The 26,615-nt window shown below is 34.1% G+C and overlaps 2 protein-coding genes and 1 non-coding gene across 6 annotated transcripts; all 3 read left to right on the top strand.

The window, feature by feature from the left end:
* The first annotated feature begins 45 nt into the window (after nucleotides 1-45).
* Nucleotides 46-205, top strand: LOC132634571 (U1 spliceosomal RNA). The gene has a single exon (XR_009580275.1). It is a non-coding gene; the product is annotated as a U1 spliceosomal RNA (small nuclear RNA).
* A 4,430-nt stretch (nucleotides 206-4,635) lies between these two features.
* On the top strand, nucleotides 4,636-12,812 carry LOC132633158 (uncharacterized). 3 transcript variants are annotated; one of them, XM_060349386.1, is made up of 7 exons: nucleotides 4,636-4,919; nucleotides 7,934-8,456; nucleotides 8,593-8,746; nucleotides 9,326-9,370; nucleotides 9,529-9,694; nucleotides 11,236-11,603; nucleotides 12,261-12,812. In XM_060349386.1, exons 1-7 carry the CDS (start codon nucleotides 4,797-4,799, stop codon nucleotides 12,577-12,579), a joined length of 1,698 nt encoding a protein of 565 aa, XP_060205369.1. In that variant the 5' UTR covers nucleotides 4,636-4,796; the 3' UTR covers nucleotides 12,580-12,812. The 3 variants fall into 3 exon arrangements, with proteins under 3 accessions (XP_060205369.1, XP_060205371.1, XP_060205370.1); XM_060349388.1 differs by having other exon boundaries at nucleotides 4,759-6,490; XM_060349387.1 differs by having other exon boundaries at nucleotides 4,762-4,919; nucleotides 6,942-8,456.
* Nucleotides 12,813-17,050: 4,238 nt separating this feature from the next.
* On the top strand, nucleotides 17,051-26,229 carry LOC132633157 (protein BONZAI 1-like). Of its 2 annotated transcripts, XM_060349384.1 has the most exons (16): nucleotides 17,051-17,274; nucleotides 19,748-19,795; nucleotides 20,859-21,007; nucleotides 21,082-21,130; nucleotides 21,935-21,991; nucleotides 22,493-22,681; nucleotides 22,765-22,899; nucleotides 23,562-23,623; nucleotides 23,698-23,800; nucleotides 23,878-23,992; nucleotides 24,627-24,703; nucleotides 24,779-24,916; nucleotides 25,014-25,178; nucleotides 25,446-25,559; nucleotides 25,663-25,759; nucleotides 25,869-26,229. In XM_060349384.1, the coding sequence occupies exons 1-16, from the start codon at nucleotides 17,125-17,127 to the stop codon at nucleotides 25,964-25,966; spliced, it is 1,746 nt and encodes a 581-aa protein (XP_060205367.1). In that variant the 5' UTR covers nucleotides 17,051-17,124; the 3' UTR covers nucleotides 25,967-26,229. The 2 variants fall into 2 exon arrangements, with proteins under 2 accessions (XP_060205367.1, XP_060205368.1); XM_060349385.1 differs by lacking the exons at nucleotides 25,663-25,759; nucleotides 25,869-26,229 and having other exon boundaries at nucleotides 25,435-25,558.
* Nucleotides 26,230-26,615: the final 386 nt, after the last annotated feature.

Below are 26,615 nucleotides of genomic sequence, written 5' to 3'. Positions count from 1 at the left end.
AAGAGCTGGAGTAGTATAAAGCAACAGGATGGAACAACTTAGAACATACTTACCTGGACGGGGTCAATGGGCGATCATGAAGGCCCATGGCCTAGGTTGGTGACTTCCATTGCACTTTGGAGGGGTGCCCGCCTAAGGTCGGCCCAAGTGGTCGAGCCTACGTCATAATTTGTGGCAGAGGGGGCCTGCGTTCGCGCGGCCCCTACCCAATTCATAGTTTAAGTTTTGAAGTTCTATGGGTCTTTTCTACTCTGATAGCCCACAATCAGCTTTGTGGGTCACATCATATGACCCTGTTCTACTCGAATAATGATAGCTCAGAATGAGCCTTGTCAAATGTTTGATACTTCATTGTCTATAATATATGATGATGGTATGCTCCGATGTTTGGATTGATTATTGGCCAATGCTCGACTTAATTGCATGTGCCAAAAATCGCATAAATTTCTTAGAAGAAGGATTTGTAATATTTGTATGTTAGAAATTTGTTAATATCGTAGTTCAAAATTCGAATAAGAAGTATAAATGTATCAAACTCAATATAGAGAACTGTTATCATACGTAAATGAATACCTTTTCCTTTTAAGGTTGTAACCTTATTACTTAAAAGATGGGGCAAAATAGATGCAAGCCCAACTTATTTGGGGAGGAGTACCCATTTTTTATTGTTATAATTTTAGTGTTCACGGGGACCCTTAAATCCTATGTAAGGTTGTAAATTTTGTTGTTTAAATAGAGTTCAAATTTTGTTATGACAGGAGAAGACCATAGGGGTCGTTTGGTTCATCGGAGGTGGTGGATTAGGTTTATACTTCGTTTGGTTGAAAATATAAATTTTATCTTAAATATTCTACCTTATTCCATCAAATCACCTCTCATGTGATATAAATTAGTCTAAGGATTATAATCCTAAAAAAAACTTACTTCGCGAACCAAATGACCCTAAAGGTGTAAGAAATATATCACTTATCAAATGTTTAATACTTTATTGTTTATCATTAAATTAGACTTTTGGTATCATGATTTTTCGCTTTCGTTATTTCATTCCCATACTACTTTGAGTTGCTTTCATTCTCATACTACTTTGAGTTGCTTGTTCTTATCTATCCTTTTTTGCCATGTTTTCTCTTGAGCCGAGGGTCTTTCGGAAACAATCTCCCTCCTTTCGAGGTAGAGGTAAGGTTCGCGTACACTTTACCTTCCCCAGACCCCACATTGTGGGATTTCACTCGGTATGTTGTTGTCGTATTAAATTAGACTTTTGTTCAAATCCATTTCAACTTCCAGTTATTTCAATTTTTCTTTTGGGTACGTTTATTTTCAAAAATGTCACTTAAGAATTACATCATTATTAGATATTTTATTTCTTAAGTAAAGTGATAACAAACTTTATTATATTGTTATTAAAATATTTTATTTCTTGAGTAAAGTAATAACAAACTTTAGTATATCATATTAGGATTAAGAATACTATATGTAAATTTTGTTGTTTAAATAATGTTAAACTTTTTTTCATAATTATTTACTATAAACTTTAGTATTTTAATATTTGAAATGTGTTATTTTAATTCGCTTCAATTTGTGGCTAAAACTATTAAAATTGTACGTCAGATTAATAAAGCGTCGTATGACACGAGCCATTTATCTAATTTTTTATTAGTACTAGTTATCTGTAGTTAATTACTTACTATGCTTTAAAAGTAAGTAGTAACTAACTAAAATCTTGCAAGGAGATGGCGCTAATCCCGTATGTTATGGTAACACGATTATTATTATTATTATTATTATTACTAGACGGCTTATGCCCGTGCTGTGCACGGGCTCAACACTTTAGATTATAGTGCATCTATGTGTATGTAGTTGTCTTTGAATAGTGATTATATATATATATATATATATATATATATATATATATATATATAGAGAGAGAGAGAGAGAGAGAGTATATATATTATGTTCAAAACATGATTAATATAACATTATAGTTTGTGCTCTGTATCTAAAATTTTATTATATTAATGTTTGCTACGAATACAAAATCGGCAAATTCATTAATATTTTTTAAAAGAGAAGACTTGTTTAAAAGGAAACTATTTTTCTCTCTTTGAGATAAAACAATAGCAATATTTAAGCATCAGTTGATACTTTCAATTTTAATTCGATTAATTTAAAGGTGTAAAATACTTATTATTTTTTATCAAATTTTGATTTGGATAATTCTAATTCAAATTATTAAATTAATTTTACATATTTAAAACGAAACAAAATAGAAATTGATTTTCTATTTAAACGAAGAAATACTATTTTTTAATTTTTGGTAAATATTCTCGGTTTAGCTCATTTTACTTGTCATGTTGTCTTTTGCATAGGTTTTTAAGAAAATGTCGATTAGAATTATAATTTGACTAATTTACCTTATTCATTATTTGATCTCCATTTGATATATTTTTTTTACGACATTAATCTCTTTTCACATTTATTAGAGTAAGAATAAAAATAAAAAAGTAATTAAATTCTATCTTATTTTAAAATATAAATATTTTAAGTATATTTGTTTTAGTCAACATAACAAATAAATGACATGGAGGAATAGCAAATACAACAGTTTAATATCTAGATTATATCTCAGGCTAATATAAAAAAAGAAAGAAAACTGTATGGTTTGACTACTTAACTTTTTGAAGAAAAATAATTTCATTTGCTCCCACTAATGGATTGATACGCACGTGGTAATGAATCCATCATTATTGACTTAATGAGATACTTTGGAAATTACATTATTATTGTTTGATTTTTTAATATGGAGCGCACCTTTTTTTTTTTTGACATTATTAATTTGCACTATTTTTATGCATATATATATATATATATATATATATATATATATACTATGTTCAAAATACGATTAATATAACATTGTAGTTTGTACTCCGTATCTAAAACTTTAGTATATTAGTATTTACTACGAATACAAAGTCTGCACTTTTTTTTTGACATTATTTTTATATTGCTTGATTTTGTTAATATGAGGTCCACTTTTTTTTACAGTGAGTTTGGAGATGGTGGGTTCCACTTTTTTATTATTATGTTTTTTAATTTTTTTATTGCTTGATGTTGTTTAGTATGAGGTCCACCCTTTATGGGGTGCACTTTTTTTTTTGGAGATTATTAGTTTGTAGTATTTTTATGCATATAATATATATACATATACTATGTTCAAAACACGATTAATATAACATTGTAGTTTATGCTCCATATCTAAAACTTTATTATATTAGTGTTTGCTACGAATACAAAACCAACACTTTTTTTTTAACATTATATTTTTTTTAATATGGGCTTCACATTTTTTTATATATATTGCTTGATTTTGTCAATATGTGATACTATGTTCAAAACAGGATTAATATAATATTGTAGTTTGTGCTCCGTATTTAAAACTTTATTATATTAGTGTTTGCTACGAATACGCACGTGGCAATGAATCCATCGTTATTGACTTAATGAAATACTTTGAAAATTACATGAATATTGTTTGATTTTTTAATACGGGGTGCACTTTTTTTTTTGACATTATTAATTTGCACTATTTTTATGCATATATATATATATATATATATATATATATATATATATATTAGAATTATGGGGCCCACAATTTTTTTTTACACTTTTTTTTTTGACATTGTTTGTTTTTTTAATATGGGATTCACTTTTTTTTTTTAATATATATATATATTGCTTGATTTTGTCAATATGGGATACTATGTTCAAAACACGATTAATATAACATTGTAGTTTGTGTTCCGTATTTAAAACTTTATTATATTAGTGTTTGCTGCGAATACGCACGTGCCAATGAATCCATCATTATTGACTTAAGGAGATACTTTGGAAATTATATGAATATTGTTTGATTTTTTAATATGGGGTGCACTTTTTTTTTGGACATTATTAATTTGCACAATTTTTTTAATATTAGTTGTTGTTTAATATATATGGGGCTCACAATTTTTTTTAATTAAATTGGAACGGATATATATATATATATATATTAGAATTATGGGGCCCAATTTTTTTTAATATTAGTTGTTGTTTAATATATATGGGGCCCACAATTTTTTTTTGCACTTTTTTTTTTTTTTATATATATTGCTTGATTTTGTCAATACGGGATAGTATGTTCAAAACACGATTAATATAATACTGTAATTTGTGCTCCGTATTTAAAACTTTATTATATTAGTGTTTGCTACGAATACGCACGTGACAATGAATCCATCATTATTGACTTAATGAGATATTTTGGAAATTACATTAATATTGTTTACTTTTTTAATATGGGGTGCAATTTTTTTTTGGACATTATTAATTTACATTATTTTTTTAATATTAGTTGTTGTTTAATATATATGGGGCTCACAATTTTTTTTTTATTAAATTAGAATGGATATATATATATTAGAAATATGGGGCCCAATTTTTTTTTTTAATATTAATTGTTATTTTAATATATATGAGGCCCATATTATTTTATTTTATTTGGGACGGACGACCAGAAAGCATGGGTTTAACCCCTGCTTTTACTATATTTAATATATATTGGGCTCACATTTTTTTATTTTATTTGGGACGGACGACGAGAAAGTATGGATTAACCCATGCTTCTATATAATAGTAATAAAGTAAAGTAAAGTAAAAGTAAATACATTTTACACCCCACTATACAATATAGGCGGGTATCCTCGAAAATTGAAATTCCTGGAAAAGCAAGAAGCGGTGCAAAGCTGAGAACAATGTGGGAAGAAGAAGCAAAGGGTATAAGAAAGGATGAAGAAGAAGCACTGTTGGATCTTGTTGAACAACGTACTAAGGAAGTTGAAAACCTTCGAAGAAGACTCTCTTATTACACTTCTCAGGTTTATCTTTTTTGGGACCCAAACAAAGCTTTTATTAATGTCCTTTTCAACTTTAATAATGGATGAAAGTTAAAGCTTTAAAGTTTCCTACTTGGCTTACTATGGGGACCACTTTGTCCTATCTACTTTGATTTTTTTCCCCCCGTTTTTTTGTTTGAATGATGAACTTTACTGTTTTGTCTGTGGATATATTTAAGGTTTTTTTTTTTTTTTTTTTCTGCCCCATTTTGCAATTCTTGAGAACTCGGTGGTAAAGTCTTAGTTTTAATGGAATGGAACCTTCAACCACTCTTAGGCTGGATTCTTGATAGATTATTTATATATGTCGAATGAATTTTTTAATAAAAAGATAGGGTTTGAGCCAAAGCTAGTGTGTTTTGCCGAACAACAACAACAACATACCTAGTGTAGTCCCACAAGTGGGGTTTCCACAAGTGGAGTTTGGGGAGGACAGGATGTACGTAGGTCTTACCTCTACTTTTGTTTTGTCGAAAGAGTAGCTAAAATTGTGCTTCCACCCCTGCAACCAGTGAGGTTATGTATGTACATGTACAAAAGGTGTCTGCCCTACTATACCATTCTTGATAAGCCCTTAATTAAATCTTTGTCTTAATAGAGAGGTTTCTCCACCTTCAACCATGAGGTTGAGGGTTCAGTCAGCAAGGCTAAAAAAATGAGAAAAAGCTACTATTGGCCCGTAGGAGTTCTTTTGGGTTTGCTACCATAAAATATTGGCCATCTTCTTGTTTAATGAATGAGGTTCAATTTTAAGAGAACTTGAAGCAGATGCTTCAGCAAGAATGGCACAAGTCCCTGGTATTGGGAATGCTGTTAAGTGGACCATCAGGGGCTGTCAAATGGATGTGGATTCAAACCAGGCAAGAATTTACCTGAACCACTTTGAAATAAGTATCCTGTATCTATGTAATTTGGCCCGCCCCAAGATTCCAAGGATGACCGAAACCTCTATCTTGAAGGGCCGCATGATTTTGTTTCTTTGAAGGACACTCTTCTTTATACACACAATTTGATGTATGAAATTGGAAGAGGAACTACTTTTTTAAGGCCAGGATTGGGATTAGTAATTGTTATTTTCTCCGATGAGTCAGCTCTATTCCCCCACTTGAGGGCAGAAACCTGCTTATCTTAGGTTACGGGTAGTTCCAAGTTGGAAGGGAGGGGAGGTTCATTTCCTGATAATCAATAAGTAGCATAGACTTGCAGTAGTGATTCTTACCATCAATCTTGGAGACCTCTATGCCATGTCGCTATATCTGGATCAACCAAAATCATTTCACGTATGTTCAGGACCAGTAGGAGTAGCCTTGATGGAGGATAAGATGCAGGAAGCGAGGCTGAGATGGTTTGGGCATGTGATGCGGAGTGACGCAAATGCCCCAGTGCGGAGGTGCGAGAGGCTTGCTATGGACGGTTTCAGAAGAGGTAGAGGTAGGCCGAAGAAGTATTGGGGAGAGGTGATTAGACAGGACATGGCGCATCTCCAGCTTACCGAGGACATGACCTTAGATAGGAGGGTATGGATGACTCAAATCAGGGTAGAAGGCTAGTAGGTAGTTGCGTCTATCCTTTCTTGCGAGTAGCTGCATTGATCTTTAGTTTCTTGTCCCTTGATTTCTGCGAGTATCTGTTTGCACAGAATGGTTTATCATGGCTTATTCACTTTCGTTGTTTTCATTTTCATAATTGCTTTGAATTGTTTGCCCGTATCTAACCTTTCCTATGCCTTTTCTTGAGCTGAGGGTCTTCCGAAAACAGCCTCCCTACCTAAGGTATGGGTAAGGTCTGCGTACACTCTACCCTCCCCAGACCCAACATTGTGGGATTCATTGGGTATGTTGTTGTTGTTATTGTTGTTGTTGTATGTTCAGGACCAGTATAATCAGAAAGAGGCTAATTGCTGTGTGTTTTACGTTTTGTTTTTTTCTCGTTCTTTTCGTTTTTGAGAGTAATTTTACATGTTGAGAACCCTAAAAACTCAACGTGCTTTCTCCTTTCTTCCAGACTAGAAGGATTTTGAGTTCAATTAAGATCACATTCACTGGTTGCAAGAGCCTCCATGGGTGATTCTGTAATGGTCTTCTCGATGTTCAAATAGATGACATGGAGATATTATCATGTGGCCTATTGCAAGTTATATTCAAATTTCGACATTCTGTGGTCTTCAAGTGGAATATGAGCTTGTTGTTCAGTTGTTTATGTTCGTAATGTTTGTGCCGTTGCTTTATACATGAATCCCAATTGTGTGACTTGTCTTTCTTTCAATTTCTTGACATTTGCAAGTTTTCTATATGCTAAGGATACTTCATAAGTCATATTGTTCTGATTCCCTGGCAAAAGGAGGATACTTGAATGTCCAATTTTATGAGTAATAAGCTTCAAATCTTTGCCTGGGACAACAGATCTATGAGTTAAACTCTCTGTAGTGTAACATAATTCCTTCGTCTTGTAGATTACATATCTATTAAATTCCACAGGGATGATTATGTATCTCTTAAATTCATACACATCTCGGGACTTAGACCGGAATCATTTTACTCAACGAGATGATGTTTGTTGATTGTTGGCTATTACCTGGCGGATGCTTTACTATCTAATTTAATATGTAATTGGAATAACGGTCTCTTTTTTTTTTTCTTTTTTCGATGACATGGGAACCTGCAGCCGCTACCCTTCGGGTACGCACAGGGTAAACCCAGCTCCTGTGTAATAGCTCGCAAACCACACAGGAGAGATAACCCGCACTAGGCAAGCCCCATGCGACGAGCTCGACTCAGAAGGCAAATCCCCTGCTGTCGTAGGCAGGAGGTTTCGAACCTGAGACCTCCATTATGAAAGGGGTTTCGAACCTGAGACCTCCATTATGAAAGCCCCATGCTCAACCAACTGAGCCACCCTTGCGGGTGGAATAACGGTCTTTTTAGTCCTGGTCTTTCTCTTAATTTGGGACCATAACTTATATTTCCCATCTCCCCGTTCTTTGGAATGAGTTACAGCTTGATCAATCAGAAAAGAAGTTAGAGGAGACACAACAGAAACTGGCTCACCTCCGGAGCCGGGCCAATGTGGCAACATCCACAAGCTCTCATGGGAATGATTTGAATCCAGTGAAAGTTGAAAGAAGATCCATGAGTCCTATTGTTATAAGTGATGATTCTTCTGAAAACCTCTCTGAGTGTAAACCTAAACCTGACAAAGACAACATTGTGCCACTCAGGGAATATTCAAAACTTGATAAAAAAATAGCAAGCCCTTTTCAGAAAAACAATGATAATTCCAGTAAGGTAGCCTGGGCAAAACCACTACTTATCATTCCTGACGTGAGACCGAAGGTTTCTCAGCCTTTGAAGATGGTAGAAACTAGTCCCGTCCCATGTCGTTCTGATTCTTGTGCTGAAGGTTCAGGTTTTTCTTTTCGTAACACTCGTATTGTAAGTTCAAAAGCAGATAAGAGCGTGAAAACCCCTCCTGACATCGGAGCTGCTGAGATTCAACCTAAAGGAACCAAAAGGAAGTTTGGTAAGACTTTATTTGTTGCATTTGATCTTTTGATACTAGCATGTGCTAACATGCACTCCGACATAATATGCAAATGCTTTTTTGAAAATTACCATTTGACGAGCTTGTTTTTCATATTTTCTTTTTGTGAATACAGAACAGAAAGAGCATAAAGAGCTGATTCCATTGATAGGTAGATCTTCAGCTAGCAAGATCAACTGCCAGACATGCAGTGTCATACCTAGTCAACACAAGCGAAAGATGAGAACTATTGTCTTGTGCCCTACGAATGATCAACTTTTTGCGAGCAGGTAGATTAAAAGCTTATGCACTCTTTATAAACCACAATTTTGATTGTGGATACATTTCTTTAGTTGCTTCTACACTTTTTAATTAATTATGGATGGACTAGCTATAGAACAGAGCATGTCCCTTTCCCCTGTTTCTCACTCTCTCTCTCTATTCTCTAGTTTTTCGAGCAATGTGTAATAGTTTCCAGCAATAGCAGGAAAGCAAGATTTCATCATGTATGTAATGGCTTTAATCTAGTTAAGAGATCCTAGACTGATGCCACATGATCAGATTTTGTGGTCAATCTGACGATGTTCGTATCCGAGCAAAAATTAAATTCGTATTCGTAAATTACATACTGCAATTGGCCATTTTAGATGACAATAAGTTAAATTTGCCTAGGAAATGATTTGATGGGCTGTTTCCTACTTTCCTTGATGTAATGCTGCACTGTACTTGCTTTCTTTTGAGAACAGCCTGTTACTCATGTTTCTCAGTCTTTCTCATACAATTTTCAAACTTCAGCATCAAATGCAACAATTCAGTGAATATATTTTTATTTGTTTAGAAATGCTCACCCAGAGTTCCTTAACATGCAGCGCACTGGATGGGGTTGTCAAGTTGTGGCAGGTGCAGGACAGGGGGTATGTCAAATTCTAAAATTCAACTTCCAGAGCTGCATCTATGTCTTTTTCCTTTGTTTGACCCACTTTATAAGCAATTAGTTTTCAAAATGTCAATTCATTTTCCATTTGTACCACCAAATGCTTGTATTTTGATGGTCGGTCATTTTGGTAATCAGGTCGAATGCCAATCTTCTCAGTAGCACTGATTGCCTTTCGCGTGAGTGTAGAAAGTGGCCAGAAGACGTAGCCTGGCATCCAGAAGGCAGCAGTCTTTTTTCTGTGTACAGCGCTGATGGTGGAAATTCACAAATTTCAATACTGAATCTTAACAGGGGAAAAGAGGTATTTCTAGGAAATTTGTTGTTGAAATTATATGGCAAATGTCATTTGACTAGAAAATCTGTATGGTTGAAGTATGTGTACATGGATAGGACATGTTAAATCCTGTTTACTTCTAATCTTTAGCTATATGCATACGGTGGTGTATGGAAATGCATTTTTTAATGGTTTAATAGATGAAGGGACAAATAAGGCGCAGAACCAAGGTTTTGCTGAGCGAGAGTTCTTAGGAAAATCTGAAAAGGAACTCTTCTAATTCCTTAAATTAGGGTGCTTAAGCTGGTTATCAAGGTTTCTTTTTTTGGTAACTAACTTCTGTTTTAATCACCAAGTAAGCTTTACAAATTGGTTATCAGGGTTTCGCTTAGGAAGTACTTAGCCATCAAATATTGAGGTTTTGCTCGTAGTAACTAGTAAGATGTATGGAAAAGGTTATGTGGTGTATTTGGTAAGAGAGTGCCATGTCAAATGTTTGAAGATCAATATCTTTTGACTTTTAGAGCACCATATATGGTTTGGCAATTATCACGTCATGTGTGTGTGTGAGGGTATTGCCTTAATTTGTGGTATTCACTTGACTACTGTTCTACATCAAAATAGGAGCTCTATTTTGTTTACCTTGAGCATATCTTGTACTGTTCTCGGAGGGAGGGAGGGAGGGAGGGGCTAGTTTTTTTGCTGATTGATGATTACTCATTCATCTGTGCTACTAATAAAGCCAATGACGTAGAATAACTACCTAATCTCTTTCCTATGAGTCGAAACCTGTAACTTGATTTTGTTCTCACTACTAACTATAAAATCCTTGAGCTACACTTCTAAACTGCTTTTGTTTTTCTGCTACACTCTATACTATTGAAAGCTCAATGAGTATGAACAGCTTTTAGAACATTTTTAGTCGCACTTTATAATATTTTATGGAATATCATTAAGCGAAATGAAAGAAATTTGGAAGGAGATAATTGGCTAAAGAGTTGGAGAGTGGTGTCCGTGGAGTAAACTATTCTTTTTTCCATGTTGACTGACCAGTTTTGCCTTATGATGGACGAGGTTTATAGTAGTAGAGAAAAGGGGTTAAATCATGATTTAAAATCTTAGGAAAGACTGTTGAGGTTACTATAAGGTTCAGTGATCCATGTCTTCCTCTCGCACGATTTTGCTTTGGAAAATTGTATGAAAATACAGAGCCAGCAGTACGGTTCTATTTTTAGACTTTAGTTAAAAAGTAGACATCCAAAAGGGATATACCGTGTCCTTTGTCAATTATACAAGTACATAGAAAAACTCTGAGACTCTCCCCTCCACTGAAGGTAAAAGACCATGGAAACTCATCAGGTACACCTGATATTTATATGCCGCTCCTCCAGCCTAAACTTTAGGAACTATAGGTGCATTGTTTTTCTTGTCTGTCATTATCAGAATTAACATACGTAGCCTTACGCTTGGTTATGTCGCTTTTGATTGTGTCTCTTGCTTACTCTATTGTGTCAAAGGACTCTTGGATTTTATTTCTCCTCTGCTCTCATATCCTGGTGTATTAACAGAATACGCGAGTGAATTTCTTGGAGGAGAAGCCCCATGTCAGAGGGATCATTAACAGCATAGAGTTCATGCCCTGGGAGGAGGAACGTTTTGTTACTGGTGGTAGTGATCATGCAGTTGTCTTGTGGACCGATAAAGATGGAGAACATTCATGGAAGCCTAAAGAGTTGCATAGCCGGCATTCTTCTGCTGTAATGGGAGTTGCCGGTTTGCAGCATAAGAATGTTGTGATGTCTGCTGGTGCCGATAAGCGTATATTTGGATTTGATTTACCAGCTCAGAGAATAGATTTCAAGCATCAATTAGAAAGTAAATGCATGAGTGTTCTGCCTAATCCACGTGACTGGAATCTATTTATGGTTCAGACAGGGTAAGTTTCCGCTAGGGTCATTCTATGAAGTGCATATTTCCTTATGTAGATGTTTCTTTTACATGGTAATGGTTTTTCTTGCTATTTCCCATTCCCTTGACCTCCAAAGCAGCCAATGTGTTGTGTTTTTGCGGTCATCTTTTTGTTTTACTTTTTTTTTTGTCAAAATGTGGTATGTGCAATGTCAGAAATGATGGGAAATTGCACAACTTGTAATTTCTTTTTATGGAACTGGCTCAGTGCAATGTTACCTACTAGTTGGAATTAATGTTTAGTTTTAATGGTACACTTACGTTTGGTCTGGTGTTTGGCAAGCATCTTTAGTTTGTTCAAATATTGTATGCTAGTGGAAATTGTAAGGAACCTCTTATATTGAACATGTAGAAGACCCCTAATTTCTCTATAAAAATTTATGCCATAAATGGAACGGGTACAAAATGAGTGAAGTGGATATTGAGGATTCACATAGCAAGCCTCAAATAGTTTGAGATTTAGGCTTAGTTGTAGTAGTCTAAAGCCTGTTTTGTATTTTGAACAATTTTCTCATTATGTCACAAGTCTGATTTGAATTATTATCTTAAAAGCAGATATGATTTAAGCAGGAAACTGTTAATTAGGCTGATATATCTTTGTTGTGCTCTTTCTAATCCAATGCAGGACCTTAGAGAAGCAGCTTCGCTTGTTTGATTTTAGATCGAGGCAAGCAGAGGTTCATTTGTTTGGGTGGAAACAAGAAAGCAGTGACTCGCACTCGGCTCTTATAAGTCAGGCTTGGTCACCTGATGGTTTGTACATTTCATCTGGCTCAGTTGATCCTGTCATTCACATATTTGATATACGGTACAATTCCAAGGTACCTTCCCAGTCCATTAGACCTCATCATAAGCGAGTCTTCAAAGCTGTTTGGCACCATGCTCTCCCGCTCCTCATTTCTATATCTTCTGATTCGAACATTGGATTGCATAAAATTGTTTGAGGTGCTTGAAGAGCTATCTTCACTTTTCTTTTTAGTCTTCCTTTTTCGCGCTCATTCCCAAAGTTGTCTCTGGGAAGCAATATTCAGGTAAGTATTAAACCCAAGAAATTCACGCGTGGGCTATGATACAGCAGGCGATTTGAAAAGAAAATTGTATGGAGTGTCATCTTTGTCTGTGCTTTATTCTGTAGATTCAATAGTTGGAATGACAATCTTGAGAACCAACGCTTAAATCTAGTAGAAACAGAAACTAAATATAGTAGTTATTATCTGTCCAAATCTAAGTGGGTTGAGTTACCTGATAGCTTTGGTAGGAGGTAGAAGATACTTGGTAAATTAATCGAGATGAGTGCATGTTGTCCAGGGCATAACTGTCATCCAAAAATGTGAATTCTTGGACAGACAGTTAGGATGCCATTCGTCTTATTAGGTCAGATTCACATCTTATTCAACTTTATCTGCTCCACTACTTGTCCAGTAACGCACATCTCTAGTGGTTGACCTGTTGGCCTTCGTGATCGTTGACTAGTAACTAGATTTTGATATACCAATTCAGGTTATAAATGTGTGGATCAAGGTCACACTTTAGTATTTTAGTGTATAAATGAAACTTGGTTCAATCAAGAGGATAAAAACTTATTCGCACCCAATGTGTACATAAAAGATTTTATTACTTAATTATGATTAATTAATATACATTCTTGCCTCATTGGATTATTTAACCATGATAAGTAATAAATTTTGGTGTCAATTTTAAGCGTGCAGTTATGTGTTTACCGTTTGAGGAGTGAGTCGTCGTGGAAATGCATACTCTCTGTCTGTTGTGGCGTGGGCAAAGTACTTTCATTTGCACTTGATGAAATGAATGGATTAATGAATTTCCATGAAAGGGTCTACACCAATCATGCTTTAAAAAGCTTGCCAGACGTATAGATCACATTATTAATTGGAGGCATAGCCTTTTTGGTTGCTTTCTTTTAAAGAAAGACTAATTCGATGGACGATGATTGTGTTGTCTTTTTATTTAATGACCTATGCACGTAAATTTGGTAGTAATTCAGGCGTGGGGTACATGGTCAACCGCTCAATTTGTTTGGTAAACTATTCGGGGCTTTCCATGGTTTAATAAAAAGGAGGAAAGACACTTCTCTTTATCAAGAGATTGATCGGATTTGCGATGGACACCAAAATCATCACAAGACATGCTAAAATAAAAGACTAAAAGGTCAAGAGTTATGCTTTCATTTTTTCGTTGAGATTGAATTTAAGTTAAAAGGTTAGGCGTAATGCACGTAAGCTAAAGAAAGAGACTTCCTCTCACTTTTCAAAATCGTCATAATGACTAGTAGCTTGGAGTTTTAAGAAAGCGATTTTCTTACCGCACTTGCTTCCTTCATCTTAAGTAAAGTTTAGCTCTGTTTTTCGAATCAAAATTCTTAATAGAGCTGATGGCAAGATAGATTAGTCATTCGAGATTTAAGAGGAGAGAAAAGAACCATGGAAATAATGCTTTTACAGAAGCATGCCACTCAATTTGTTTGGTAAACAACTCGGGGCTTTCCATGGTTTAATAAAAAGGAGGAAAGTTGCTTCTCCTTATCAAGAGATTGATCGGATTGGTGATATACACACCAAAATCGTCACAAGACATGCTAAAATAAAAGACTAAAAGGTCAAGAGTTATTCTTTCATTTCTTTGTTGAGATTGAATTTAAGTTAAAAGGTTAGGTGTAATGCACGCAAGCTAAGTCAAGGAAAAGACTTTCTCTCACTTTTCAAAATCGTCATAATGACTAGTAATTTGGAGTTTTAAGAAAGCGATTTTCTTACCGCACTTGCTTTCTTTATCTTAAGTAATGTTTAGCTCTCTTTTTCGAATCAGAATTCTTAATAGAGCTGATGGCAACATAGATTAGTCGTTCGAGATTTAAGAAAAGGAAAAGAACTATAGAAGTATGTGCTTTTACAACTAGTATTCGTACTAAAAATAGTAAAAAATTTTTTTACTTGAATAATACAGTAGTCACAAAGAAGCATGAAAGAAATCCGATTTTGTTATATTCATTGACTCGTTATATATGTTGACTTCATAATATTTAGGTACATAATGGACACATATTGTACTTATGCCTCAAACAAAGAGAAAATCAAGATAGCATAAATAATTTACTTAAAGCTTCAAGTCAATGCTGTAAAGCAAGTTTCTTGGCTTTACCATTCTTAGATAAGCCTTTGCCTGCATGAAGAAATAAAAAAGTTAGTGAAATAAATAGACTATTTTTTTTATTTTTTTTGCGAATAACTCATAATTTAGCTTACTTTTTCAATTCAAAATTCTTAATCGAGCTCATGACAAGATAGATTATTTGTTTGAGATTTAAGTAGAAGGAAAAGAACCACGGAAATAGTGTTTTTACGAAATTATGGTGGCAAACTCTTTAAAAAGACAATATTCTTTCGTTGGTTCGTCCTTTTAGACTTGATTATTAAACATCATTGACACAATTAAATTATAGAGAAAGCTGGCAGAGGAGACACAGAAGTCGTCCAATTTCTACAATTACATGCAACAAAGTGGAGCAGCTTAAAAAGTGATGCTTCCTAAAAGCTCCGCAATGCTTACATGTCAATGTCTTAATTTCTAAAGTTATGCAATAATTAATCAGCATGTGGGGTCAGTTAACGCTGGACATTTTTCATTTATGCAGTAAATATCAGACTCATATGAACTACTCTATTAGATTAAGAAGATGTCAAGATGTTAATAAAGAAAGACATGACATGTGAGTGTAAATTTCACCTAGTATTATTCTTTTGTAAAAGCATTAGTGTACATGCCCACCGAATACCTAACCCGTAAACTACGTTTGCCTTTCCAAACAGAAGCTTCTGTTCTGCTCATATAACTTTTTACCATTTTTGAACAAACTCAACACATTAAACTATTATCAAACAACGAGGTTACTTAACTTATATGAGAGAACATTTACCAAATATAATTAGCATTGAAATTATGAAGCACTACGAAAATTTGATTTGGAAGACTTAAGTCTTAACCATGCAAGATAAGTAGATAAATTTTAGAGGATCGGTGTTATTTGTTTTGATAGGTAGAGAGAAGAGAATCTAAAAATCTTGGACTGACAATTTAAACTGAAAATATTACTATTGTTAGCTCTTTTTGTAATTTTATGTAAATAAAAAAATAACTTCATTTCTTTTATTATTGATTATCAAAAGGTAAGTGAGTCGGAAAACAGATGCTAAATTATATTTTGACAAACTAGAATGAAGATGAAATACCAAGTACTTCTCTTTATATTAATTCAGTTATTTAGTTACTATTTATCTACTTTTCTTTGAATTTAAAATTTTAAAAATTGAAAGTCCACCTATAAGGAGTTATAGGCAACTAGGGGTGGGCACGGTACGGTATGGTATCGTATTTGAAATTTCGGTACGATAATTTTGATTTCTAAAAATACTATACCATTATCATACCAAATTAATTTGGCGGTGTTTTAAAGTTCAGTTTCAGTATTTTACTATACGGTAAATCGGTACCATATATAGTTTATCCGACTTCGACTTACATATACTCATATCGTGGAGAATTATGACTTCCGCTACTTAAGAAACGTCTCAATTATTATGAACTAAATACCTTACACATGTAAAAATATTCAAAAGAAAGTACAAGCAATTCTTTTCGTAAATCAATTACACAAAAAAGACATTTAAATCAAGATAGAGTAGTCAAAGTTCTAAAGTTTAAACAATTAGTTTTCTAATAAAACTAGTTTATATATTTGTTATTATTATAATACTAAAATATATGAATTGTATATGTAATTATATACTTGGTATAATATTCGATATTTTGATACTTTCTTTATGAATATCGAATACCGTACTGAATACTAAATTTTTTAAAAAAATGCATACTAAATATCATAATATCAAAATTGTGATATAAAAAATTTCAATTTTAATATTATAATCGGTATATACCATACGAGGCCGACCCTACCTATAATAGGCTGATGCAAGTCATTCTTTAATTTAGAAAAAAGAAAAAACGCGCTTTTGTTTAAAAACAGATAGGACTAACGAGGCAACGGGTCCAACAAAGTTTGTGTCAAATCTTGAACAGCCGCTATATACTATATGGGGTCGTTTGGTAGGCAGTTGAATTTATCCGAAATTATAATTTTGGTATTAATTTATATTATTTATTGAAATTATTTTATATTATTTAAAAGATGATATAAAATAATCCCAGTATAAATGGGATAAAAAATATAAACTGAAATATTTTAGCACTAATTTTTATACTATATTTGCTATAAGATATAAATTTATCCTAATATTAATTTATACTTTATATCAAACGTGCTATAAAAATTAATGCCGGATATCCGGCTTATACCTTGTGCCAAACGACACCTATATATATATTACATTACACACAGAATGTACGTTTAAGATGGCAAAGGAGAGAGAACAAAGAGTAGTATTTGTAGCTCTTTGAAATAGAGGGCGGCGATGGGAAATTGCTTCTCTGACGTGGCAGGCGGTCAGGCGGCAGTCGGTGGTACCGGAACTAGCCACGGAAATCAATCGGACGGTCCGAATGAAGCCGTTGATGCTTTCCTTAAATCTCGCGGCTATCAAGGCCTCTACTCTCAGATCGAGGCATTCTTTTCACTCTGTTTACTTTGATTTTTCATTCAACCTTGACTTGCTTATATCGTTTTTCTCTATGTTCTGTTAACGAGTGTAATTTTGAGGAGTTAGTTTGTGATTGAATTATGATATTCTGGTGAGGAAATTCGGTTGAGCAGATTGGAATACAAGTCGAATAGGCATTGACTGTTACTCCGGTGATTACTGAATTGCTGGCTTGATTAGATGTCCCTTTTAATAACGTTACTAACTAGCTTATACGCACACATATCGTTTTTCTCTGTTTTTTGTTAACGAGGGTAATTTTAAGGAGGTTTGTGGTTGAATTGTGATATTTTGGTGAGGAAATTCCGTTGAGTGGATTGGACTGCAAGTTGAATAGGCATAGACTATTAATTGACTTACTCGGTGATCACTGAATCGCTGGCTTTATTAGATGTCCCTCTCTGGATTAATTGGTCATTGAAATAGGCAGGGACTCCTTATAGCTAGGTAATCGTTGTGAGGGGTTGACTTTCTTTTAGATTAGCTGTGAAGGAGTTTGGATGTCTGTCAGTGTTGTCAAAGGCGCCCTTAAAGGGCGCTTAGCCTTGAAGTGAGCTCAAAACATGTTGAGCGCTTCACCGCGCTTTAATGTGCGCTTTAGTGTCGTCATCAAGGCTCTAAGACGTACATTTCCATTTCCTGAAGAGGCTACACTAAACAATTGATATTTCTCTTTACAGTTATTTTTTTTCCAATTTTGTTGTCCATATATTTGTTATTCGGGCTAATAATTATTATTCCCGGACTACACACACACACACACACACATATATATATATATATATATATATATATATATATATATATATATATATATATTTGTATTTTTTCCTCCATTTGTGCCTTTTTCATTAAAGTCAACACTTTATTTGTGCCTTTGATAACGACATAACGCTGATGTCTGTATATGTTGGTGAAAACACAAGTACAATTGAAAAGAATAAGAAAAGAACAAATTCATTAGGGTGAGACACATATATCTTGCTCTCTTTAAGGAGGTTCACACCTACTGCAGTATATTTGTCATTGTCATTACCGGTTTGTGGTTGAATTAAGATACGTTGGTAAGAAAATGTCGTTGAGTACATTAGGCTCCAAGTTGAATTAGCATTGACCGTTTGAGAAATGGACTTACTCCGCGATTACTAAGTCACTAGCTTGATTAGATGTCCCTCACTAAATTTAATTGGTGATCAAAATGGACATGGACTCCTTACATCCGAACTCGTATGATAACTAGGTACTCATTGTGAGTGGTTGACTTTCTTCTAGATATTTCTGAAGGAATTTGGATGCCTGTCCATGTTAGTGAAATACAAGTTCAATTGGAAAAAGAAGAAAAAGAACAATTTTGTAGGTTGAAACACGGATATCATGCTCTCTTTAAGGAGATCCACGCTTACTGAACTATATTTTCACTGGTATAGCACTAATACTTTCAACTTGTCCCTTCCAGGATAAACAACTAGCTCGACAATGTTGTAAGACTCAATAAATTCTGTACTGGTTGACTCCGAAGCTCTTCTATAAAGAAAATTTTCTTCAATAAGTAATACCCTCTCTTTTTTGGGAAATATGTTGGAGCTTAGCTTTTTCATTCTCGTAACTTTTTTTTGCAATCGTTGCTCACTTTTTGATGCACACAATTATACTTTTAATGCATCATCACAAGGAAGAATGACTCCTATTTATAGTCGTAGAAATTTTTACATCGAATAAATAAGAATTTAGTGGGGGAATGAAGTTGTGAGAACATGAGATCATCAGTTTATAGGTAATAGCTTGACGAATTATTGGGTTAATGAGTGGGTAGATCATAAGATAATTGTTTCGAGATTTATGCAAGAAATTATGGCCACCTTCACCATTATAACCACTAAAATGAAATGTCATGCAATTTAATATTAATATTTTTTTGACATTAACATAAAATATCTCCGACGTCTCCCACTTATTCAGTATTAAAAAAATAAGAGGAAACTCTTAATAATACAATTTTAGGTAGATTTTAATGGCTACAGTTAATCAATCGCCGATACCAAGATAGGAGATCTCAACAAGTCATTCCATTTCAATGACTACACTTTACATGATGGAAATGTAAAGTGCTTTGGTGCCTATTCAGCTCACGTGATAGAAAGGTAATATACAATTTCAAAAAAAAAAAAAAAGTGATAGAAAGGTAATAATACCTTCATGAATAGAAAATATCGCGGTGCAGTTATTTGTGAAGCAAGCTACCTCATCCAGTCCATATATACACTGATAGTGTAGCTTTTCATTTGCTGTTTTATTATGCAGCATCATATTGCAATTTTATCACTATGTACAAACTACTTATTGTTATCGTGCTTTTGTCATTATCTGTAATTAATATATGCTCTTCATTTTTCAATATTGATTTTCTAAATATATTTCCTTATTTGTACACTTGCAGTTGTCTCTATCTGCTACCAGCTTGCGTGACCGCGATGTGCTTTCCAAGGTTTGCTGCTTAATTGACTTGCGTTAGATAATGTAAATGATAACGTTGACTTTCATGTGTTGTGATATAGTAGAACTGGAGTATTCTTAGATGAAGTATCCTCTTTGCTAGTATTGATTATGGTTATTGCTTTTTTTTTTTTTTTTTTTTTTTTTTTTTTTTTTAATTTAATGTTGCTGAATAAGAATTGCTTCATTTCCCTAATATAAGGATAAATATAAATCTTTGCCTCCGAGTTTGTTCGTTTTACTTTTTTCCCTATAGATACTGTCAATATTAATACATACACTGAACACTCCAGAATATCATCTGTCTGACCTTATGTTCTTCACTCTCCAAAGCTAGCTTCTAAGACGACCTTTAAACCATAAATTTCAATGGAACTATACTTGAGAAACTGGTACCAAACATAGAGGTTATTTTCATGTAATACGAGTACTGCCTGCCAGCTTGTTATCATTTTTTGTCTTTGATTTACTTTGTATGGGTAGCTCCTAAAATATTGCTTTCAGGACAAGCCCGTAATGCGGTCCTGCGCCAGCTAGAACTACTTGACTTCTATGTGGTCTGTGCTCTGAGCTCGTCTTTGATGTTTGACTGGCTAAGTTGTATTTGGATATTGTGGATAGTACTTCTATAATATTTAAAAGAACTAACTTCCACCTATCTAAGAACTAAGAAGTAGAATTTTTTTTCATTGTGTCTAAATCAGCTAAACATCACTCATAGTTCTCTGGAGACTATTCTTTGCTTTGGTGAAAAAAAATAGTTTTATAAATTATGTAATTCTCTTTTATCCCTTTGTTTTCAATTAATGGTATTTCTTTAATTTTATCAATCATACCTTGTCAATATGAGCTGCCTTATATCTTCAAGCATCATAGTCCATTTTTCTTAATATAGACATGTTACTAGCTTTCGACATTATAGATTCTAGGGGTTAAGTCATACATCTTGTAGAGTTTCATCGCTTTCTTGGTGCTGCTTTTGTTAATAAAATTCCACTTACATTTTAAAAACTATAAACATGTTACTAAGTTAGCTGAGAATTTGTTTGTTGCAGAGTGACCCTATGGCAGTCCTTTATTCAAAAGAAAAAGATGGTTCATTGAAAGAGCTTAGCCGTACTGAAGTAGTCTTGAACTCATTGAACCCAAAGTGGATTACGAAATATACTATGGCTTATTATTTTGAGACAGTGCAGAATTTGGTGTGAGTCTTGATACTCCATTTCCTGTTTTTTGTCAAGCTAATACATTTATATGACAAGCTTGCCTTTATTTCAGGTTTCGTGTGTATGATATTGACACTCAATTTCATAATCAAGATGTCAAGGTATTTATGTTGTTCCGTCTAAAATTTTGATAATGATAATTATAGTTTCTACTTGTCCCGACACTAATTTACCAGTGGTCATCATATCAGGTGAACCTGTAATTTTGAATTAATTAATCCTCCCTGCATTTTATTTTATAGGGAAATAGATCATATTTTCCCCTGTACATCTGAAATTGAGCAACTTTGCCCTCCGTTAGACTTTTGGTGTAATATGTCCCCTGCCAAAGTGAACTGGATGGCATAATTAAGCATATCCAGATAGGACCTTTTTCTATTTTTCATACGGTGGTGTTTGACTGGTAACATAGTTTAAGAAAGATAAAAGAACTTCTAACATATACAAATAGTATATTTAGAACTTGTGGTCTTAAATATGCCATGACATTTTTATTGTTATAAGAGCATGCCTTTTAAGTGTAAAATGGGAAGTTTAAAATCATAGAGTTCCAAATATAGAAAGATTCTCTTTGGAACAAACTAAAAGGAAGAATGTCATATAAAATGGAATAGAGAACATAGCTATTTAAGTTTTACATGAACCTTGAAGTTGATTATATGGAGAGCACCCACAATACTCTTTTGAATTTGCTTTTGTTTGCCTATTATGGTGAATTTCTAGTCCATCGTCTTTTCAAATGCTATTTGAGAGTACAGGATACAATCATGTGTTATATATTTTGTGAAAAAATATTAAAGGATACAAGGTATAAAATCATAATGCTTTTAATGCTCATTTAAGTGCTTTCACAGAAAAGATCCTACGGAATCATGGAAGTTTATATATATATATAATTAATGCAGATGCTTAAACTAGAGGAGCAGGACTTTCTGGGTGAGGCCAGTTGCACATTGGCTCAGGTGTGCATCCATTTTTAATCACAGCTTCTGTTCCTGAAATTGTATTATCGCCATAGTTTTCTGCTTGAAGTGTAGATAATGTGTTCACAATCGAGGCTGTTATTGGTCTGCTGATTGAACAGTAGACACATTTCAGCTTGAGGCCCTTCTACTAATTATTTTGTATAGTACCTGGTTATGGATATACCTGGAATAATATTTTTGCCACTATTCAAAATGGATTTCCTGTTGGTGGGTAGCTACGTATTGTGTATCTGTTGTTCCATTTGCACCCTTTGCTCTATTTTTCAAGGGGTTATGAATTTTTTCTGTCGGTTAATGGTTACAAGCCCTGAGTCCATTTAATATATTTCACCTCTGTGTAACTTGCTTAAAACTATTTTTTCCAACCATCTTAGGATTCAAGTTAGTTCTGGTGTTCTCCATTTTAGTAATGTTGTTGGACTTGTGAGGTTATTTTTTCTATTAATCAAATGAATGTTAAAACATATTTCCTTGTAGATTGTCACAAAGTCGGACAGATCCCTGACTGTGGACCTTGTATGTGGCGAACAATCTTCTCGACAAGCACACGCACAGAAGTTTGGAAAGCTTACTGTTTTTGCTGAAGAAAGTATCAGCTCAAAGACTACTGTAGAGTTGAGATTAAGATGTTCAGAATTGGAATCAAAGGATTTGTTTTCAAAAAGTGTACGAACTCATCAGATTAGCATAATCTTTTATCATTTTGAATTGTATGATGCTGATATACATAATTCTTCTGTTTTTGGCAGGATCCATTTCTAGTGGTATCCAAAGCTACAGAAAGTGGAATTGTCGTTCCAATTTGCAAAACAGAAGTGATAAAAAATGATCATTCACCCAACTGGAAACCGGTTTTCTTGAATATTCAACAAATTGGAAGTAAGGTACAATACAATGCTCCTTTGAGTGATCACTTTTGCTTTTTCTTAAGAATGTTTATATTTCCTGGGATGATCCCTACAAATAGAACCCCGAAAAAAGAAGGTAAGAAATCATTTGAAGAAATTTTCTTTCTTGCATGGGAATTATATGCTGTTACAAGTAAACAAGGTACTGTTATGAGCTATAGGTGCAATATGCTGGGTTTTTTTAAGCCTTTGTGCGAGTTTAGAAAACATTACTAGTATTTTTCTATATGAATTCTGTGCAGAAGAAATAAATTGATACTCTAAATGATGAAACTTCTGAACCAACTTTTGGCAGATTCTTTGCTGTCTTACTGAGAAGATTTCACCTATCTATTCTCTAAAACTTGAAATTAGCTGTCTTTTTGACTTTATGATTGATATATCTTGTGTTGAGGGATACTGCAGATGTCTATGGGATCTTGCCCTCTTGTGCAATACAAACAAACTTTACTCATGAAAGTATTTAATGGTTTTGATTTTGAGGGCCTGTACTTTAAGAATTCACTTCTTTTAAAGGATGTGATTGATAACATATTTTGCCCTGAGGAAATTATCATATATACTCTATACGGATGGTATGCAGCATTGCACAATGTCTATTTGTTGATTTCAATTTAAATGCATTTGAATTAATGCAGGAGAACCCATTAATTATTGAGTGCTATGACTTCAATAGCAATGGCAAGCACAGTTTACTTGGGTAAGCTTTTTCCTCTCTTGTTCATTTCTGACCTCTACAGACTGGAAGCTGACAGTACTTCTACTGGTTGTCAGAAAGATTCAGAAGTCGCTGTTAGATTTAGAAAAGTTGCACTCTGCTGGTGTTGGTGCAAATCTTTTTATACCAACTGCTATTGGACCAAAACAAGAAAGCAAGGTAAAGAACTCGTTATGAGATAGCGCGACTGCTAGTTATACTTATTTAATTATGACGGTTGCTGGATTTCTATCCAGGTACTAAAGAGTCAACTTTACGTGGAAAGCTATTCTGAGAAAATACAATATACATTCCTTGATTACTTGGCGTCCGGCTATGAACTGAACTTCATGGTGGCCATTGATTTTACTGGTATGTGGTTGTACATTGATATATACATATATATAAACCATTGATTTGTTTCCATAGCTAAGCGTTGAATTCATATCTGTTGTCTTTATCACTGGTACGCTTTATTTAGAAAACTCCAAACTCTTCCTTATTAGGATGCACAGGGGGTTGGATTGAGGCATCAAAGGGTTTTGAGGGTTGATGCCTCCATTGGCAACTCTTATTTATTACTACTATCATAAAAATAACACTTGGATTAGTTGAAAGATGTTATGGATGTGAAAGTCATCCTGATCCCCCTACCCCTTTTCTCAATGATGTTCTGTATCGTACGTATACATAAACGATTATTCAGAAAAAATAAATGCACCCAACAACTCGAACCGGATAGAGGGGTGGGCCCATGCTTCTCTGAGTTTCGGACCTGTGGGCCAACGGAAGGTAGTGCCAACTAACTCACAATGGTTATCACCATAACAACTAAGCATCACTCCCAAACAAGTTAGGATCGGTTATATGAATCCTCATTGACCATATTGCTTTATTTAAACCTATTCTTGGTTATCAAAAAAAAATCTCTATGTAATGTTTGCGCTCTTGCTTAACTTGCATCTGAGCCTGTATTCTCTTTTTTGCTTGAATTATTATTTGTCAGCTTCCAATGGAAATCCACGCCTCCCTGATTCATTGCATTATATTGACCCTTCAGGACGACCAAATGCTTATCAGAGAGTAAGAAAATATTCTCAGTTGTAATGATATTTCCTTCACATGAAGTAAGATATTTAAACAGAATCCCAATTTCAGGCAATCCTGGATGTTGGAGAGGTATTGCAGTTTTACGATACAGACAAACGTTTTCCTGCTTGGGGGTTTGGAGCACGGCCAATTGATGGCCCAGTTTCTCATTGCTTCAACTTAAACGGTAGCAGTAGTTACTGTGAGGTATTCTAGGAGAGCCTTATATACTTTCACATTTATACTTGCTTTAGCTTTCTGTGTCTTATTTTCTTAAAATTTCAGCCATTTTTTTTAACTCTAGGTCGAAGGAATCCAGGGAATCATGATGGCATACATGAGTGCCCTTCATAATGTTTCACTTGCAGGCCCAACTTTATTTGGACCAGTGATTAATTCTGCTGCACATATAGCAAGTCAGTCTTTGACGAACCATGAGCGGAAGTATTTCGTTTTGTTAATAATCACGGTACATTGCATTTTCTATGTTTTTTATTGTCTATTTTCCTGATGAACATCTTTGCAGACCTTTCAAGTAAAATATTAACCATCATATGTTATCTTCTTGAGCTATACCAATCAGAATTATAGTTAATTGATTCCTCCACGGTCATATATATATATATATATATATATATATATATATATATATATCTATGCTTCATTGAGGATGTTCTTTTTAATTACTGAAAGTCATACGTATTCCAAGTCTGATTAAATTATAGAAAAAATCCAGGATGGAGTCATAACAGATCTCCAGGAAACAAAGGATGCTCTTGTTCAAGCAGCGGATTTGCCATTGTCAATTCTAATTGTTGGGGTTGGAGGAGCAGACTTCAAAGAAATGGAGGTATGCGACTGCAACAACTTGTTTCCTCAGCAAGCAGTGTTTCTTGTGTCACCCAATTCAATTAAGTGTATTGGATGATTTCCCATATGATTCGTTTTCACAGATATTAGATGCTGATAAAGGAGAGAGGCTAGAATCTACAACCGGACGTGTTGCTGCACGCGATATAGTACAATTTGTTCCCCTCCGTGATGTACAAAGTAGGTCATATTATAAATGAAGTTTCCTAATTAGAAAAGGATAATCAAACAACGAATATAGCAAATGGGTTTCTGCTGTATGATCTGATGCCTTTGCTTTGATTTGCAGATGGAGATGTCTCAGTCGTTCAATCGCTTTTAGCAGAATTACCTTCTCAATTATTGGAATACATGCGGTTCAGAAAGATACAACCGACTTCATCATGATCATACAAGAATTGTACATATAAATGTTGATTCGTCTATTGCCCTGTGCTATTTGCCAGTTTAGAGCTGGCCTTCCCAAGACTAAAATTTTGCATCTAAATTTCTGGTTACGTCTTCCTTCAAGTTGCCTAGATGATTAAGCTGATATTTCTCTTCAGCATCATGTTGTAGTTGATTTTGTTGATAAAAAACGGGAGTCCATTGCCTTTTATACTGTAGATTCCAATCTCCATTTGATTAGAGGACGTTGCAGTTACCTTCAAGTTGCTCCCAAGAAGCTAAGAAACTAGCTGATGGTAAAATAACTAGCAAAGTTTAAGGCTGTTAGCAGAATATTTTCCTATTTAAAGCCCCTGAAGAAAACTGAATTGATGGGTGTATTTCACGCGGTATGACATGAAATTTATCTTAAAAATAAGAATATGAAATATGCGATATACTGGCTTGCAAATTTTATTTTGTTTTCTCCTGGCAATATCTCACCGTACAAATACATGTATAATAATGTAACGGTCTCCGGAGTAATTTATAAAACAATCTTACTTTAATAAATACTACTAAATTTTTGTCAAATTTCATTATTAGTACTATACTTGTATGTAAAATTTAATAAAATCTAAAAATTTAAATTCATTAGATACTCGAATTT

This window comes from Lycium barbarum, chromosome 3, assembly GCF_019175385.1.
Source record: "Lycium barbarum isolate Lr01 chromosome 3, ASM1917538v2, whole genome shotgun sequence".
NCBI lineage: Eukaryota > Viridiplantae > Streptophyta > Magnoliopsida > Solanales > Solanaceae > Lycium > Lycium barbarum.
The sequence above is the reverse complement of the archived record's forward strand: the minus strand, read 5'-3'. Positions and strand labels throughout refer to the sequence as shown.